Source organism: Typha angustifolia, chromosome 1 (genome assembly GCF_048772165.1).
Source record: "Typha angustifolia cultivar Huaian chromosome 1, ASM4877216v1, whole genome shotgun sequence".
Classification (NCBI taxonomy): Eukaryota; Viridiplantae; Streptophyta; class Magnoliopsida; order Poales; family Typhaceae; genus Typha; species Typha angustifolia.
This window is the reverse complement of record NC_133239.1, coordinates 5,827,980-5,848,874: the sequence shown is the minus strand read 5'-3', so window position 1 is coordinate 5,848,874 and position 20,895 is coordinate 5,827,980. Positions and strand designations below refer to the sequence as shown.

The following is a 20,895-nucleotide window of genomic DNA, read 5'->3' as shown; positions in this document are numbered from 1 at the left end:
AAAACTTATTTTTCTCTGAAATAAACACTAAAATAAGTTTAAAAGATACCTCTAAAGAGTATCCATACTCGAGACAACATCGATGAAGTCCGAATCGTATCAAATTGTGATAGTGAGAGATATGTGGATTATATCTGTCTTTGACATATACGATTATCTAGTAGTTGGCATGTATCATACATCATTATTGATGTGATTAGTATCATTGGATCATAATTGTTATACATCATATGTTGTTATATTATAAGTTCATCATAAGATACCTTTTTAGTTGAGGATATAATATACTCATTTATGAAAATTAATTTCATTTATATATATATGTCATTAAAGATACATATATACATGCTCATACATGACATCATACTTTTTCTACTTCATATTATCCAATACATGATTTACTCTTTGTTTGGCATCACTGATTTGGGGTAAGGTCTATTCACTGTGCCTTTTGCTCATGGCTCTCTTTATTTCTTTTCTAACCCCCTCAAATATGTAGTACGTGATAGCGACTTAAAATATCTTGAGAATATATTTTAGAGCGATGATGATGTGAGCTATAGATGCGAGACGGTATAGATGATAGTTTATATAGAAATTGAGTTGTACTAGTATTTGATATTTGTACTCATTTGTATTAAATGATGATTTGTATGATACAGGTCGAATTATAGTGTACTTTTGTATTAGTTATTTTAGTTGTATCTTGATGGTTTGTTGTGGCCTATATGGGTCTTGCTAGATTATGTAGTGGTCTAGTGTATATTATTGTGGACTTGAATATTTATATGTTAACAAGTTTATTTAGTTAATAGTATGATTTATTTGGTAATGAATTATATGAGCATGGATATGTTAGCATGTTTTATTTAATGATATCATGATTATATGTGCATAGAAGTGTATCTGTGCATGACGGACCTTGCCCGACCTGTTGCATATATCGCATGTGCCATGTAAGCCCGTGAGCATGCACGTGCCTATGTCGGGCGGGGGCGTTATAAACTTGAGGCTGAAGAAAACATATGGGCCATTCAAACGGATGGACATCGTTTGAATGCCCGTGCACTGTTGATAACATGTTCCGTAAGCCGTTCGAAGTGGTGGACGACGTACGAACGCCCGTGCACTGTTACGAACATGTACCACAAACTGTTTCAACGGGTGGACGGCATTTGAATGTCAACGTTGATGCATCAATGATAACTCATTTAAATGCTTTTCAAACACTGACCACTTCCAAATTCTTAGTTATTTGAACATCCGAATGTTGTTTAAATGTCTCCAAATCGTTCAAATGGCTGAACATCATTCAAACGCCAGCAATCTACAGTGAATGTCGTTAACTTTGTTCAAATAGTTTTCTTGATTTTGAATCAATTTCAACATAAAACTTGATCAACTACTTTTTAAACTAAATGAGTATTTTGGATATGTTAGAATGTCATATTTAATTCTTCATTGCGTTGCTATATGATGTTCAAATGCTTGAAAACAACCAAATAACATGTTTTAGGAAAATAAAGATCATCACATTGACATTTAAACATTGTATGTCTAATAGAGAAAATAATGTTAAAAAGTATGTTCGAACATTGTTTGGTGTAGTTGTTGAACTAGTTTACTCTTTTTTCATCTTTAATTTTTTTTTCCTTTGATCCTAAGGTAGTATTGTGCCTTGACTATATACATGATATCTAAATTGTGCAACTTAAAACAAGTAATTTAATACACAAATGTAATATCGAAACATAGATGTATTAACAAAACCATATTTCAATATCAAATTAGGGGTATTTTATTTTTTAAATATAATAAAATATTTTATGTGTTGTTGAGTCAAAATTAACTCAGGATATTTTGAGACATTAAAAAATAAAATATAGGAGTAAAATGATAAAAATACATATAATATAGTGTACAAATAACAAAAACAAAGTAACGATCTATTTGATAAAATTGCTTGCCATTTTAGACACACGTGGAGACTAAATTTTGGGTGCTCTATATTATGGCACGTGCGTCTCACGTTTTTATTCGGTGGTTAATCTTAAAGGAGTACCACCAGGCCTCTCTCATCTTCCCATCTCAGACACCGTTTAAGTTCCATAATCAACTAGACTTCGAGCCAAGATCGTACTAATCGAACGGCCAAGATTACTTCTTCAACCCAGATCCCCCTTTTCATCCGTTCGATCTCCAAGCCCTCCTCCCGTGCTCCTCCTCTTACCTCTTCCCGCCCGTGAGAAGAAGCACTAGAGAGATGAATCCTCACAGCGACGAAGACGACCTCGCCCGCGACCTCTACACCATTCCCATCTCTTCCAGTTACTCTCCTCTTCCCTTCTCCTCAGTATCTCTCTCCTAGGTTTAGGGTTGCGATTAGGGTTAGGGTTTTCTGACCTCTCGTCTTCTTTCCTCTTATACCAGGCTGGTTCCAATGGGACGAGATCCACGAGACGGAGAAGAAATCCGTCCCGGAGTTTTTCGAGGGCTGTTCCATTACCCGGAGCCCGAGGGTCTACAAGGAGTACCGCGATTTTGTCATCAACAAGTACCGGGAGGACCCTTCCAGGCGGCTAACCTTCACCGAGATCCGAAAGGGTTTGATTGGAGACGTTTGCTTGCTCCGGAAGCTCTTCCAATTCTTGGAGAAGTGGGGTTTGATTAATTTTGGAGTGGCGGATGGGGCCGAAACAACGACGGCGACGGCGGAGGTGGCTGGGCCTAAGGTTGTTGTAGAGGAAGGCGCGCCGGCAGGAGTGCAGGTGGTGATGCCGGCTATATCTGCGGAGAGGAAATCGGTGGTGGCGAAGGGTGCTGTGGGAGGAGAGAATGGGTTTAGGCTGCCGCCATTGACGTCATACTCAGACGTGTTTGGAGAGTGGCTTAGCCGGAAGACTCAGTTGTGTGGATTCTGTGGGGAGCAATGTGGTGCGTCGCACGTTGAAACTTTGGAGGTAAAAAAGTTCCATCTTTCAGTTAGTCTTTCATTTTCTTTAAAGGAAGATGAAAAAATAGATAATAGTAAGGTTTTGGCTTCTTATATTTCACCTTTTAAGAAGTGCATGTCTGGGATAATGGCTTATCGAAGATGTGGAGGATATGCTGATCAATCACTAGCCAGATATATGTTGTGTCCTTCCATAAAAACATAAAAGCCAGAGTTCAATCATATTTGACAAAGTTGTGCAATAGCAGGACTTATTTGTGAACCATATAACCCATGCTAGCTTGACTACAGTTTGACAAGTTACACAAAAAAATGAATATATACAGTCGATGGTAAACAATTTTGTCTTTGTCATCTAAAAGTTTTTTAAAATTTTTCTGCAAATTTTGTTCAACTTTAGAAAATAATAGGTAATAAGTAAAGAATGGATTTGAATCATATCTCAGCTTGATGGAGAAAATTGGGAATGGTAGTTTGCTATTGAAATTAGTTGTTACAATCACCAGTTCACACTCATAACAAGAAGGTAGAAGATAAAGCTTAAAGGAAATTGTGTGAGTTAGTTAGGCAGCTACAGTTAATAGTTACAAACCCTATCTAATGCCAAGCAGTTGCCAATTTCCACTTCACTCCACAAAAGATGAAATAGTTGATAGTTTTCACTTTATATCATTTTCTCATTGAAGTTTCATGTCATTATTGATGTTGTAAATTGCCTGATGTCATAAATGAGATGAACTTAAACCAAGAAATGTGTATGTTCATGTGTGCACACATACACACAGATACTGATGTGTCTATTGGCATTGTATGTGCAGACGCCTATTTATCTATTTTTATATACTTATAGATTGGGCCATTGTGTGTGATTTAACAAAGAATATCCTATATATGAAGCATGAAGTAGATGAAAAGATGACTGCTGTACCACATGTAAAATGCATAAAGTCTGGATTTGCATGAATAACCCTGGAGCCTCTTCCAAACTACTAAGTTGAACCATGCTTGTATTCTCTTAAGTTGTTTTCTAGCTGAAATTGAAAATTATATGATTTTTATGGATCTTCTATTGGGAAGATTAATTAGAAAAAATTACTTGTAGCAACTAACAAGAACATGTAAATTTTTACCCCTTCTCTCTTCTACTGCAAAGATAGGAGAGAGGGGATTGTACTCTATGTTCATGGTTGTGTGTGCTTTTGTAGGTGTAGATGTGGGTGCATCTCATTTTCTTTCATTTATTGATGTGTTTATTACTGATTTTGTTTCACTTAACATGATTTATTGATGGTCTAAAGGTATTAGTAATTCACATCATGATTCTTGTTATCTATACTCTTGACATCATGCTCGCTCATAGAAGGATTTAAGTAGTAAAAGTTGATAAACAAAACAATTAGAATGCAAAACCTTATGGCTTGCATTGTTTTTACATTATAACCATCATTGTCCCTTACAACATAGGGCATTCACATGCTTATGAGAGCAAATTGTTGAATGTTGATTATTGTTATATTTACATGTTATACTTATTTTCTATAATGGGTATGCAGGATGGACTTGTTGTATGTTCAAAGTGCTCCAAAAATAAGAATGATGAGGAAGAAGGAACAGTAGAGGACCTAAGAGATAACAAGGACAGTTCTAACAGCAACGCTGCTGGTGCTTGGACAGATGCAGAGACCCTTCTTCTTTTGGAAGCTGTCTTAAAGCATGGAGATGACTGGGATCTTATCGCTCAGCATGTGCGTACTAAGAGTAAATCTGATTGTATTGCACGGCTTATACAACTACCTTTTGGTGAACATATGTTGGGCACCATAAATGGCAAATATGATAGTAGAATCTCGGTAACCAAAACAGATGATGTTAGGAAAAACCAACATTCCTTAATCAAGTTGTCAAAGGAGGCAACTACTGATTGCACACAAACTGATGACAAGGAGAATGTTAAAGAGGAGGTTACTCAAGAACGTCCTTTAAAGAGAAGATGCTTGCCTTCTTCCATAGATGCTACAGGCTCATTGATGGAAGAGGTTAGTTTTATTTTTCTTTGGCTTGTTGAGTTGCAATAGTTGCAAACAGGATTATTACATGGTAATACATTCAAAGACCCTATGTGTTAGAGAACAGAAGCCTGATGTTGTGTATCTTAGGTAGCTTTATTGTCTATGGTGGCTGGCCCACATGTTGCTGTTACAGCAGCAGATGCAGCTGTTACAGCATTGTGCAATGAAAACAAATATGCAAGGAAAGCCTTTGAGATCAACGAGTATGAAATTATGAATAAGTCATTTTCTTCTAACGCTGAACAACAGAGGTTAGTATTCTTCACTGGCATTGGTTATTTGTGTAGGTTTCAATGCTATGTGCTTATTATGTTCTTGTTCCTTCAGTGACTACAATGTTGGAGATCAGGACATGGTTCATGAAAAAGCAGGTATTGGAATCTCCCTATTTAGATAATGAATTGCTTTTCTAGGGTTCATGAACTTTTATAAGTTGCTTTGATCTTTTGTCCTTTTTAAGAGTAATTGCATTATAGGGACTACATTGAAGATCACATATTCTGGTTTAGCTTTAAAAGGCCATAATACTGTATGGGTATATTGGCCAAGGAAGAACCCATTTAAATACTCTGATTTTGGGATTGAGGGTTGAGATTTTGGAATACCCCTCAGCCCACAGTATAGATACTGAATATTGTTGGGATTTTAAGTTTTTAACCTTTCTTCAAATTATTTGTTGGCCAGTATTTCTATGAATATCTAAGAAAAAGGTATATAGAGATATTAGGCTGATAGGCTCATTCTTAATCTTTTTCTGGTAGCATTTTGCTGTAACAGTTGTAATACTCTGTTACTATTGACCTAGGAGTGATACATTTAAATACTCTATTTTCGGGGATGAATGATCTGGCATGCCCCTGACCAACACTTCTGACATCCAATTAATTGGTCGAAAGGAGAGGAAGAGACAACACTTGCTAAAGAATTTTTTCACTATATTCCCATTTAGTATGCCACCCTTTTGCCATTTTGGTCCTTATGGGAGCTTCAGGGACTAGGGCCATGAAATGGATGAATGGAGACCAATATCTTGTCAAAATATATTATAATCTTAATGTAGGTGAATTCTAAATTTCTAGGTTCCACTGAGGTAAATCAAGATTCTTGTCTTTGCAGATTGTATTATATCTCCTACTAACACTTTATTATGGATTTTAAAATATTTTCTATGGTAAGATTTCTGTGTTAAAGTCATATTATAGATAATATTGGTTGGAAAAAGTTTCATTTTGGCTTTTGTGAGCTTTCAAATAGTTCTTTCTAGGGAAGTCCTGGAGTTGGTCAAGTAAAATAAGGTTTTGATGCTTCATTAGTTATTGCTTCTTCCTCCTGTCCCATCTTTTACTGTTTGGTTTAATATATTGATCAGAAATATGTCTTGCTGGTTTCTAATTTGAATAATATTTATCCTTTTTTTAATTCTCTTTCCTCATCCTCTATATGTCTGAATTCGTTCAAACTATTCCCATGTCTGATTTAATTCATACATTTTCATTTTATGAACTCTGAGGCACTTGGGTTTACATTAGATATAGTATCAGAATGCCTAAATGCTTTTGTCCCCTTCGATATATAAATTGGTAGAAGAAACAAAATCAGTATTTTCTCTACTGCACACTGTTGGCATAAAAGAGCCTTTATATGTATTTTTTTTAAACCCTCTCCTCTTTTCTTCCTTTAAATGAGATGCTTTACTATTAGATCTCTCATGCATTTGTCTTCCTTTATCTGCATTTGATGCATTCGAGTTGTATGACCCTAATCTCAAGCTAAGAACGTGAATTACTCTACTAGCTAGCTCTTCTTGGCCCAAGTATTCTTTTCTTATTTTGCTTCGACCAGGAAGGCTGAAGCAATTTTTAGAGAATTTTCATCTAGTTAATAGCTGGTTGTAAGTTCTGCTGATTCTTTTGGATTCTTCTCATCCTTGAGTTGTACACGAGTCAAGACAACCCCATATTTTGTTTAATTCTTACTGAGTTTATTTCATTTAATTTTTATGAATGAATTCCTTTTTCTGTTTCTTTCCTTTCTTTTTTCTGAGTTTCTGTGTGTGCGCGCGCCTGTGTTATGTGGAATTAGTGCCACCTGTGTTGCCCGTAATAAAATAAAAGCATTGAAGCTAGTGAAAGAGTTTCTAGTGTGGACTTATCACCTTTAGCACTTTTTACATTAAATCAATTGATCTTATGCAGTGATTGAAGGATTCAATTATTCTAAGTTTCTGCTATAGAATCATAGACAATTCTTTATGTATAGGATGAAAGTAGAAGATAGTTTCATATGGTGATAATGTTAAAGCTCCTATATAGTATTCGTATATCTTTTTTCTGTGTACTTCTCTTGTGCTGGTTTACATGATGGTTCTTCTACACTGAATTGTGCTTCTGTGGACATCCATCTATTTCTTTTATGTGGGCATGGATGAATGCTTATGTACTGGCAAGTGGCAAACGCATATTACTCAACAGGCTTCTAAGTATCATGAGATCATAATGCTTCACAGTTTTGCTACTGTAGATTTATGGGCAGTCTGTTTTCATGAGTCTAGAAAAAGAAGCTAGTTCCAACTTTCATATACTTAATTTCAGCAGTGGAACCTCTTCGATTCGTTTAAACTCAGTAGATATACTTAATTTATTCAGTGAAATCTGAGACCTTTAAACTTGGATAGATGATGAAAAGAAGAGAAATGTACTAGGAAGCCAATAGGACATATGTCACCTTTGCAAGGTTAGAATTTGAACTCCAAGCTTTGGTATGTCTATTCCTCCAAAACTTTGTTTTATTCCTCAGTATCAGACAGCCAGTACCTGCTCCACAAAATGTACTTTTTAGACAATTATTGGATAATTTTATGATCTAATTACATTACTCAAGTTCCTTGTTCTTTAATTTTGTTCAAAAGTTTGTGAATCAGTTCATAGAAAATTCACTTTTGATAGTTGGTTGACTTCTTTAGAGCCTTCAAGGACTTGTGAACCAGTACTACATTTTCAGGACAAAGAAAGTTGACAGTGATTTTCATTTTAACAAAATTTTCTTGGGTTATCCATTGTAGGATGACTTTGTGATAAATCATGCTGTATGAATCAAAATATTGGGCATCTAGGAAGCAACAAATGAGGTGGATGAATGAGGTTATTGGAAGATTACAATATGAAATGATTGTGTTCCTCATATTTTAAGTGCCGCCGACATAGGTTGCTTGATATCATTAGATAGTTTGGACATATCCAATAGAGACAATATGGTATACCATTATCAGTTATGATTCTACATAAGTAGTTGTCTTAGGAGGAAGTAGGATTGGAAGACCAAGACTGACGTCAAAGGATATGTTAAATTAACCATATACCCATCTTTTTATTGCCGTCATTGCTAATAGGTTTTCCTAGACGTTTTTCTGCTTGAAAAGGTTTTGGTGCTTTTGGTTTCTATTTAGATAATGTTTTTTTTTTTTTATGACAGATTGGAAAACATGTAGTCTTCACCCTAGCACCATTTTCCATTGCAACCTTTTTTAATAGTGAATAGTGAAGCTCACATTGATTTTTGATAATGTCATGAGAGGTCAAAGTGGCGGGGGTTAGATCACACACAAATTTAAGGCTAGTGAGGGAGTCATTTTTGTGGAACCAGCATCATGGACATTTCAGTTTACATTAAATGAATTGGACATATGATTGAATCTAATTCATAGATAATCATTCAGATGAAAGCAGATGATAGTTTTTCTTATTAACAAAGCTTAAAAATGTGTCACAGTGGGGCTCCACCAATGAGGGGGAGGACAAGATACCCTTATTTTATTGAGAGTCTGTTTGGATGATTTATAAACCATGACAGGAAGGTTCATAGTAAGAAACCTTGCCATCACTCAAAGTGGTGACCTTGTTAACAAGGTTAGAAACTTAAAATAATTTATATACTAGGGTTAATTGCACTTTACTCCCCTATGGTTTAGTCCAATTGTACGAAATTCTCCTGCACTTTTAACTTAAGTATTTAACCTCCTTGTGATCTAGGCTAAAATACAACTATTATTTTTTTCCATTATATTTAACTAAATCACAGAGGAAATTTGAAAATCCTCATCAAAGACAAAGTTGTAGAGGATTCAAAAAAATTTTACAACACTTCTAAAATAATATTTATCAAATTTTAGATGATAAAAATATGATAAATATACTGAATATATATATATATATATCTTTTTATCATATCTTTGTCATATGAAATCTGATCGATATTATTTTAGATGCATCAATTCTCTATAATTGTATCTCTCATGCCACATTTGACTTTTGATTTGGTCATACACTCTGAACTACTTTTGTTAACATATAGATGTTTGTTTGTTAACATGTAGATGTTTGCTTGTTGTGGGCATTCTCTTCTAAATGCTACCTTAATGCTTGGCAATAAGGATGACATGCTACCCAGCTTTTTGCATGTTAGGTGGCATATTCCATGCCAACAAGGGGACAATGTTGTCATTGACAGCTATTGTTTCTATCTCAGATAGGGAAGCAAAGATTATGCTGGATTTGTGTCTAATTCGGCTCATATATGACTCAAACCTTTTTAAACTTATGTTAGAAGTGTTTTAGAGTGTGGGTTTAAGTGTTAAACTAAATTAAGTATACAAGCATGTTTTGCTTGAAACCTGCTTTATTTAATATGACCTGTGAGGGGTAGGGTTTCGATAAAAGTATTGTTGGGCACATCTGCTGTGTTACAATAGTCATTTCAGGAAACTTTTGCTGCTTTTACTGTAAAAGAAAATATTTATTTGGACAGAATAATGCCTAACTGATATCCATCAGATATTTACCAATATGTCCAGTTCTGACCATCCTTTATTATTTCAATTATATCTTTTCATCTGGACCTCAGATTCACATGAAATCAAAACCAAAAGATCCCTAACTCATGAGACTATTACTAATAAAAATATTAAAATTTTCTTACAAATAGACCGATCCAGATTTGGTTTGTAATTTATTGTACTTTGCGACAAGTGTAGATATAATTAGCAATCAAAGAGGATGAGTAGTGTTCAGTACTCACCCTTGATCACCAGTTTGGTTCTCAGTATTGCCATTTCTTGGTCGCCTCTTTGTTGTGTTTATAGATCCTTAATCTAATCGTATGTTCATCTCATTGATGTACCAGAGAAGAAGAGAGAGAAGAATTTTGGTGCCACAGCATATCGAATCAGGGCTGCCATTGGAACAGCCTTGGGGGCAGCAGCGGCTCGTGCCAAGCTACTAGCAGACCATGAAGAGAGGGAAATGGAACTCCTGATGGCATCCATTATTGAAGCACAGGTTTTCTTTCTTTTTCTTTTTTTTCCAACTTATTAATGTTGGAGCAGAATTGATTCCGTGACAGCAGATTAACATTTATTTCTTGAATTAGTTGCCTAAAATTAGTTCATGTATAAAAAATATCAACTCTATTCTGGGCATGGAAAGAACTAGAGAAGTGGTTTCTTGAATTATTTGCCTAAAATTAGTTCATGTATCAAAAATATCAACTCTATTCTTGCCATGGAAAGAACTAGAGAAGTGATTCTTGAGATCATAGATCTGTCCTGTTCATCGAGTCCATGTTTTTTTTCACCCTTCAAATGTTTCTATTTCTTTCTCTGTATTCCATGTTCTTTGGCATACCTATCAGTGAACAAGCATTTGATATTTTAAAATTAGAGCTTGAGAAAGTTGACCCATTATCTTGGTATTTGGAAACCTGCTGTTTTTGTTGCAATGGAAAAGGTAACACATTTCTTTGTTCTGTCTTCTAAAACAGTTGAGAAAGATCCGATATAAGATCAAGCATTTTGAGGAGCTGGAGTTTATTATGGAGGAAGAGTACACCATATTACAGCAACTCAAGGAGTCCATTCTTGAGGAATGGGTCACCGTCCTCCAACAGGCATTTCAAGCTGGAATTCCGAGATGGCGGGATCATGTGTTGCCAAAGTTGCCAGTAAACAAAATTACACTGTAGGGGTATTTAGAGCTCTGATAATTGCTTTTCTTTTCCATGAAATTTAAGAGGCTAGGTTCCTACATGTATTCAGCTGTAGTGTTAAGATGCTATCTGTTCCTTTTGTCCATATTATTGGATATTTTGTATACCAGTGTATCATCTTTGTATCATCAATACGTATTGGCATTCATCAATCTAAATGTCGGGTATTCGTTTCCCTTATCCATTTGTTCTGAAGGGTTCTAACCTCACACTTCGGCTTTCCTTTTCTTTATTTTGTGAGAAAGCTTTTGTCCTTTCAGAATTGTGGAATAAATGGTCGATCCAGTAATGACCATGTCGGCAAACAAGCTTCCGAATTGTGGAATAAATGGTCTATCCAGTAAGGACCATGCCGGCAAACAAGCTTCTGGCTTCTGTTACGATGTTTTAGGCATGATTTTGGCATTCATTATTATCCACTAGTGATACATTCTAAGTCAGGTCCATGCATTAAGAAGTTGTTTTAGTTTACTTGTGGAATAAAGCTAAGGTTAGGCTAAGTATGCTAATTTTTAATATAAGAAGAGTTAATACTAGTATAAATTATTTTATTATTTAATTAGATATTAGTGTAAAGAGTAATAATTAAATTTAATGTGATATAAAATTGATATTAAAATATTAGAGAATAGTGAATTTGTATTGGAGCTGGTGATTTTTTGTACCAAATGACAAAATTAATTTAATAATTAGATTAGATGTGATATAAAATTAATATTAAAATATTAGAGAATGGTGAATTTGTACTGGGGCTACTGATTTTTTAAACCTAATGACAAAATTAACTTAATAATTATATTTGATGTGATATAAAGTTAATATTAAAATATTAATTTTTTTTAATGCCAAATAACAAAAATATTCTTGATTGAATGTAAAGTAGTAGTAATAATATATATTTGTTTGAAATTATAATGTTTTTATTATAAATGTATACTTAAAATGTTTTATATATTTACACTAGGATAAATGCGGACTTAAAATACTTAATATATTCATATTAGGACAAATGTGGACTTACAAATGCATGGTAGTGTATATATGTATGTAGTGCGTGGCAATGTGGATATATAACTATGTCGAGTATGAAAATATGGACATCAGATATACAGTGTAGATATATAACCACGTAGTGCGAATATGTAATTATGCAATGTGTGGGAATGCAGACTTCAAACTTATGTTCTTCGTACTGCATTACAGTACTAATTTAGAGTGTATTTATATAACAACTATTTTTTAAAAAAATGAGGGAAAGAATCTCAATTGTAGTTGAGATAATGTATAATTAAGTGATGTCTAATATAAGAGTAATATAGTAATTATGAGTTATTATTAAATTATTTTTTAAAAGTTACATGGAATAAGATAAGAGAGAAAATAAATTAATATATGAAAAAAACAAAGTTGTTATTTAGTTACTACATCATAATAAGGGGGCTTATTTTAGAATAAGATGGTTCATAAGTGAATGGTCCATAGAAGAAGTTGTTTAAGACAACCTAGTAATAGGCTAACACTTGGGTTCCCTAATTTTGAGGATCTCCAATCTTGACTTAAGACCGATCCCCAATTTTGATTTGAGAGTTGAGACAGATAACTCCCAAGATTAGGCCTAAGTCTTTGACAACCAAGATGTCAAGGCTTATAGATTGATCTATGTTTGATCACCAGCATGTTACATTAGAGATTAGTTGAACATCTACTAAATAGTAGATTGGTTCAGATTAGGAGATGACAAACGGTTTAGGTTCTAATTAGATAAAGGTTATGCTAAGGTGGTTTGAATATTTACCAAATTTATATATGCCCTTTTGAACTAAGAAACAAATTCATATGTGTGGATCTTTAAATGAAAAAACTTTTTGAATTAGGAGGTGTATGAGGTAAAAAAAAAATTTAGAGAGTGTATGCAGAAAATAAAATGTCTAAGTAGAATTATTCTTTATTAGAATCTATGCGAAGAGAGATGCTATTAGAAAGTCGGCGTCTAGAAGAGGAGCAGTTTCTTTAGCTAAGTCTAAGAAGGAGATTCTCATAGGAGGTTCACCTTCTTGTTCTTAATACCGTGAAAATTTGGGCCTCACTATTCTTTAATCTAAGCTTGAAGGAATGTGAATATAAGGAGAAGGTTTGCAATTTAGTTTATTACTAAGCTTTAGAGTTTCACCATGAAGTGAGGGAGTCAAAGTTTGGTTGAATCATCCAAACTGACTTAAATATGAATAGCCTTAGAGGCACAGATATGATTTTAGTGTCCAGCCTGATAGGAGAGTTGACTAATATAGTGAAGTTAAGGACCTCTGAGGAAGGGAAGAGGAGTCACAATCAATTGACATTATGAAATGGTATAGTTTTAAGAGAGTGGGTGAGGATCAATTGTTGGACCACGTGAAGTGTTTTCCCTTTAGTGGAATGACAATCAGATCATTAGATTTGAGAAAGGAGTTGAATAGATCATATTTCATCGGGTAGGTACAAGCGGTTTTACAATCAAGTGGTGATCGGATGAAGTTGAACTCCCTTATAGATGCACCAGGGCATGCCATCTTCTGATGTAAATAGCTCAACTTAATCCAGAAGAACTTTCTTCAAGAGCATCGAATGAAGAGTCATATACGTTTGTAATTAGCGATTAGAGTTCGAGACCTTATCATGGATGAAAATTGACAAGAAGAAGCAACTTCTACAGATAAACCTCCAGAAAAATAGATGAACACTACCTAATAATGAACGAGTTTTTAACATGTTAGTCTATTCTATAGCTATTTTGACGACTAATTAACATCTTCTGCTTCTTATTTGCTAGTAGATTTATCTTCTCAATGTTATTTAGAGAAATAGCTTCCATCCATCAATGTTAGAATATGATAATGTTCCAAGATCTGTGTTGTTGAAAGTGGAAGTTATGCTTGAAAGTGAAGCCTTTTGATTTGTAGATGTATTGAAAGTCTTCGACATATATTCACTAGATTTTTATGGTCCTTTACTATTCTTAGTTGCCATTTTAGAATTTCACCATTTAAATTGCTAATCTGAGTGGTTTTTACCTCTCAAAGTGTTACTGGCATTTTAAGATATATTATATATTCAGAAAACTTTATGACACATCTCTAATTCAATCTCAAAGGATTGATAACAGTTGAGCATTGATAATATTTTCTTTACTAAAACACCTAAAGAAATAGCATTTTGTTCTTAGGATGTTAGACTTGATTGCAAGTAGAGGTTACTAATTTTATTTTATCATTCATTTATCTATTGTGAGATGGTCTCATTTTCCCATAACGTATGAAATCATTACATGTTCAAGGAGAGAGAGCCATCAGGTACACTTAGTTTTCACTACTATTGTTATAAGTTAAAAGAGTTACCAGATAGTGTTAGTACTCTTGGATAAAAATCTGAGAGAAAGAAGCTGAACAGTACATACAAGAAACAGATGAGGAAACCGGTCGTTACAGAATTCATTTTTCTCGATGGTGGAGTTTGATACAACATTTTGTATTCTCTGCAACCATTGACTCTAGCTACATAAGCGTGCGTCAACATATTTCCCTTTTAATTCAATAAATGTGTAATAGGAAATATTTACTCACTCAAAGGCAGCAAATCCAAATTGAATTTTTGTTGCTAACTTAGTATGAGCACTATGATAGTGAAATTTTTTTTTTTCTAGTTTTCTATTTTTACTTACATTGAGTATCTCTTCTTTGCCCTTGCGACAAAATAACTACAGTTGTGGAGCTCTCAAGATCCATGTACAGAAGTATAATACATTTATGTTATCAAAGCTCATGCATAATGCTGACTATGACTACTCTTGATGCTTAGTTATTTAGCATAAAATTCTTAGCCCATGTGTCGTGGGATTCTTAAGAGAACCATAGTTTCACTATTATTCCACTGACGCAGGGCAATATGGCATATAATACTATAGACTAATACGTTATATTGTCTCTATCTACATGATTGCATTTTAAACACTTGAGGAGTTAGAGTACTAAATCATTCTATAATTTATATATGTTTTCAGAGTTAACTAAAACAATCACTTGAAATCTTTATGATACTAGAATCCTTATACCCATGATATACTCTTTTCATGTGAACAATGTTTAACTCTTATAATATGTTTTCCTAAAATGTTACTGCAATCTATTGAATGATAATTTACTCTATAGATTAATTGTCTTTGGAGATATAGTACTCAACTCTATTTGGTTTGAGTAAGTCCTCAATGTGACTAGCTAACCCCATTTTTTAGTTACGATTTAAATAGTTTGAACTAAGTTAAGAAAATATGATGTTTGGGTGTCAACTAAGCTACACACTGTTGGACTTGCGAACTTGCATATTGCTTATTGTTTGCTTTTCTTTCAAGATTGAGGATCTATAATTCAATTGTTAGCTTACAAGCTCGCAACCATACTATAATATAAAGTCACTGGTTAAAGGTTGTAGGCTTATAAGCTAGCAAGCTTATATTCCCGTAATAATACTATAATGTCACTATTTTTTTTTCAACTACAAGCCCGCTATAATCACGATTATTTTTTTATTTTTTATATAGTTATATTTTAGAAGTTAATATTTTACTTTTTTATAAAAAAAGTAAAAGTAAGCTATTGCGAGTTTACAATCATTTAGAGACTTGAAGCATACAAGTCTATAATTACTTTATAAATTATTGTGAAATTAGTAGTTTTAAAAATTTTTTTAGGGAAATTAGAAATATGAGAGAATTTGAAGTAGGAATGACATTACTATTTTGATGTGATATGATAAGAAAAAGTTTTTTAGAAAAATTTAATATGTGTTACATAAATAGTACCAAAATATTATTTTAAGAAAAATTTATATATAGCACCATACTTTTAATGAAATTACGGTTTACACCTTATATTTTCATTATTTGTAAATCGAGTCTTATGATTTAACGAATATGTACAGAAAACACCTTATATTTTCTACACATATTCACAACAGTGAATAGTCATTGGACAAGCATGAGATAGTGTATAACTTGTCCTCCCGATCAATGTTTTTTGCTTGAGCTTTGATATCTTTCGTTAACGTAAAATTCAAGGAGCTCGATGATTGGGATTACCTCCTATATGATCTTCTCTTCCTGTAAGAACTATAGGTCAACTGTCACCATTGCCATAAACGCGAGGCATCTTATTCGAACGAGCCTAATCGGTCTTTATGACAGCTTAAGACCTCCAAGCGTTCCACCAATTGGCTTTAAGATTGGGAGGTAAAGCCTTAGAACAAAGTCGCAGTGGTAGCTTGCTCTTACCAGCCAAGCCATTATTGAAGTCTTTGAGGAGGCACGCCCTAATATTTTAAGGAAAGCATCTCATTCTTGTCAAACAAGTGTATGTCTAAACTATTCATATCTATAATAAATGATCATAAAAGGGGATCACAAATCTGTCTTTCAAATTGCACAAGTTGTAACGCTCATATCTAATCAAATAAAGAAAACTCTATAACTAGAGAACAAAAAATGATAACTAACTCTAATCTTACAGTTTCATACTGCCTAACTTGCTTGGATACTTGGCAAGAAAAGAATACTTATTTGATGCTTTTGTTAGTTGCAAGCCCCTTTCTAAGGAAGTACCAAATGATAGTTCTGTAGAAAAAGAAACTAAGGCTTCATGCCCTATGAATTATGTTCTTGATTTAGCGGTCAACATGCACATCTAATGATTAATTAACATATTCAGTCATAGAAGAACAAAGGCATCTAGGAAACTTAAATATCCTTGCTAAATTCTCCTTTTTATCCTTCAAAGTGAGTTAATATTTGTGGAGTACTAGGTTAACATAAGCACAAAAACTTGTATAATCTTTCAAGCTCAATCTTTAATTTGACAAGAAATGAGATTTTTTTTAGGTCCCTTCATGGGTTATGCTTGTGATTGAGTTGCTTCACTATCTTCTTCACCATCTTTGGGTTCATTAGAGTGTTCGCAACTCTTAAGAAATCAGGTAGCAGTCGGTTATTGGATTAACAAGATGAATGTCACGAGGTCCACCTCTTGCGGGTCATTGCGAACATTGGTGGAGGTGGTAAAAGTCTAGCCCAGAAGAGGACGCATTGTGCTGGACGTCGTGCCTCCGACCCCCTCCGAGGAAGGCCCTCTAGACCCCAGACCAGGGTGTGCCATAGGACTGCGACGAGGCCATTAGACCGTGACCCTAGGTTAGGCAAGATTTTTTTTTTTTTTTTTTGACAAAAGACGGTGTATATGGTTTTGAACTTTTAATATCAATAATCTATCACAATTGAAGCTAATTAAACTTGTTGCTTGTGTTGTTTTTTTTACTTTATTATTTTATAATAGATGTGAGATGATATGATTCCTCGTAATAGTTATGTAATACTAGATATTTGGACATGATGTAGCTTTTCTCAACAAAAATAAAAATATCAATAACCTATCATATTGTACTAAAACTACCATCATCATTTTTCAAATTTATTAGGGATAAATATTGACATCATGATACAATATCATTTATTATTTTGCCCTTGTAAACCAAAAGTGGACATATTGTTTGTATCAAATATCAAGTTGTACAAGCAATAAATTATTATGATAATAAGAAGCAAAGCCAAAATAAATTGATTGTGTAGAACATGACTAAATAAAGAATAAAATAAAATAAAAATATGTACGAGACTTTAGATTGTTAAGGATAATCATGTATGAACATGATTTTGCATTTGTGTGAAATAATATATTTTGTTAGATCAATACCCAATTAATAAAAAATAAATTTATTCTTTATGATCTTGAAATTTTTTTGTAGGGGATTTAATTAAAATAAAATATAATAATATAAATGGTCATATATCCATACACATCCTGTCACATATATTATATTATTTGGATCGACATATATGCAAAGCTTAAAAATACAAAGAAGGTTGAGTCGTATTGTTATTATTCATCTTTGATCTTTAGTTGATCTCTGAAGACAACTACTAGCTAGATCTTCCTCTTCTTCTCCTTTGCAGATGACAATTCTTAATTGAGCAAATCAAATAAGGTTATGAAGTGGAGAGAAATAATTTAGCTTATTTATAAAATAAATTAATAGGCCCACCTCATATGTGCTTTTATTAGATCCAATAAGATCTATACTAGGCCACCCTATACATCAAAAAAAAATACTCATAAGCTCAATAAAAGATCACCTAACAATATGATATAATCATATGTCTGAAGATTAATTTATTCAGCTCACTTTTCTAAATTCATATTAAAATTAAATAATAAAAATTTAATTTTATTAATTTCAATAGACATGAACATGTCAAGGAGAAGATCATTCATCTAAAGAGAGTATGGCGTGCAGTCCCAAACTGAAGTCAAACAGAAAGTATGCCCCACATAAAGTGGATCGGAATCTCCGTCTGGTTACGAAGGAAAACCTTGGAAATTTATTCAATGAGTTAAAAATGTTTATGAGGCATAGAAGCTTAATAGGATTCTTGGTGTTTATAATTTTGTGTCCAAAATAAAGGAATATAAATACTCTTGCTTGGGCCACAATCTTTTATGAAGTAGGCAACATCATTTCCTACTAGTTTCATGCTCCAACACCTCAAGACATAACTTGTGTTTGGCCTCCAAGAAGTGGTTAACAACAAACTTGACATGGTGAACCTATTACTCAACAGAAGGACCAAACCTTTGTGCAACCTCGTAGACTTCCTCAAGGTATTCTAGACACTAAAAAAAAAAGAAATTCCTCGAGTAGTATTGCATTTCATATTTTGTTGTAGAAATATAAGAAATATTTCATCTTCCATAAGGATCAAGCCTCTTGAAGACTATGTAATCAAGAAATGTTAAGGAGCTTGTGAATAATGACAACGAGCAGTGGAAAGGACACGGTCGTTACTACATTGAAATTAGATTTGCATGGATAGAGATGGTGAGTGATTGAAAAGAAGACAATAAAAACTTGATCTTATTAAGCACAATAGAGAGGAGTCCGTTATTGAGAGAGGAAGAAGAGTTCCTAAGAGGAAGCCCGAAAAAATTTATATTTAAAATAAAATATTAAAATGTTCAACATTTTATTATAACGATAAATTGTTAAACATTTTAACACTTTGATTCTATATAAAATATAAAATAATTTAGTGATTATCTATGCAACTTATGATATGACATTTGATTCGGATGACGTTTTTGATATTAAGTTTGCCGGATAGATTATAATTTTTAAGAAAACCCACTTTGATAAAATTCTAAGACATCATTTAATTTGTGTATAATATTTTTTTAAGGATAACTGTATATGCATCTCATAAATGCGAATTAAGTATCTTATAACTTTACTCATACTATATTGTTTGGTCATAAAGCCCGAATAAACTATAATAATTATATCGAATAAGTTTATATAAAGATTTGTATTTAGTTACTAAACTATAAATAAATATGGTTAATAAGATCATTTAAGATGAAAAGATTAAAAAGCCCCCGTAAAGAGAGTTTAAAGCTAAATTAGCGAAGTAAGATAGATAGTTTTGCTTATTATATATTGAGGATTATTTTTTCTAGTCAATTTTAATATATCATAAGTATTCCAAACAAAAACTAGTGTTATGATTAGAAAATCATGTTTTTCAAAGAATATGATAGCACTGATAGTAAATAGAAGACAATAATGTTAGATGTTGGTTGAAAGAAAAAAAGAAAGGAAATAATTGGAAAGGAGCATAAGAGTATTTTAGTTATTTTTGCTATAGAAATTTTACTTAAAAAATTATGCACAACTTTATTACACTCAGTATAATAGTTTATAAATGGTAATGAGGATCTTGAAAATGAGAATCATATCTTTTTAGACTGTATTAATACTGAGCAGATTTGGGACCTTAACAAGAATATTCTCAGTATCATCTCTTTTTTTAATGCTAACTAGTTAGATGGTGGCTGGTTAAGCATAGGAGATATTTATCAAAAGAAAAGCAAAATTTTCTTCTTGAACTTATTGCAAACTTTTTTATGACAACTATGGAAGTATAGAAATTTTGCCAATTTTAAATCCCAATAATTTTCCTCCTATAATTATTGACAAAGTATTATTACTATGACAATAGATTACTTTAACCACACTGTGAACTCTAACTCTCTGAAAAAGAAAACTTCCTCCACCTCTTATTAGGTGGTTCCCTCCTCCGCATCCTTAAGTTAAGCCGTTAAGCTCAATCACGACGGATCCTTTTGACTTGACCACCGGTAAGAATAGAGGAGGCTAGCTTTTTAGAGATGCTAATGTTGATATTCTTTCGGCAGGTGATGCTCCTGTTAATTGTGAGGGTGCTCTGACCGTTGAAACTTGGGCCTTAAGAGAGGCATTTGTACAAGCCAGAAGTCTAAGCATCCAAACTTTGATTATTGAAACTAATTCCAAACAACTTATTCAGCTCCCGGCCAAATGAGATGATAACAAGATTATAAAAAACTATATCAATGATATACTGTTCCTCACTCATACTTTTAGGAAAGTAATCGTTAGGCATACCTTTGGAGAGGGAAATTTTGCTGCCAATTGGTTAGCAAGCAGGCTAGGATAACTTCTTTTTTATGAAATGACTCAGGTATGTCTAAGTCATCTCCATCTTATGTTTTGATGCTAGTAGCAGATTGTGATTTCTGATGGGTTTGCCTTTGTTTTTTAAAAAAATAAAATTTTAATTACCTAAAAAAAGAATAACTTATGTATGAATACCTGCCACGAAACGCCACCTTAAATAATTAAAAAAAAAAAACGCCACCTAAAACTCAGCTAAACCCAACC

The 20,895-nt window shown here is 33.3% G+C and overlaps 1 protein-coding gene across 1 annotated transcript; it reads left to right on the top strand.

The window, feature by feature from the left end:
• Positions 1–2,077: 2,077 nt before the first annotated feature.
• On the top strand, positions 2,078–11,243 carry LOC140766445 (SWI/SNF complex subunit SWI3A homolog). Its single transcript, XM_073105792.1, has 7 exons — positions 2,078–2,327; positions 2,431–2,960; positions 4,507–4,989; positions 5,110–5,273; positions 5,350–5,393; positions 10,201–10,355; positions 10,837–11,243. Exons 1-7 carry the CDS (start codon positions 2,264–2,266, stop codon positions 11,035–11,037), a joined length of 1,641 nt encoding a protein of 546 aa, XP_072961893.1. The 5' UTR covers positions 2,078–2,263; the 3' UTR covers positions 11,038–11,243.
• The last annotated feature ends 9,652 nt before the right edge of the window (positions 11,244–20,895 follow it).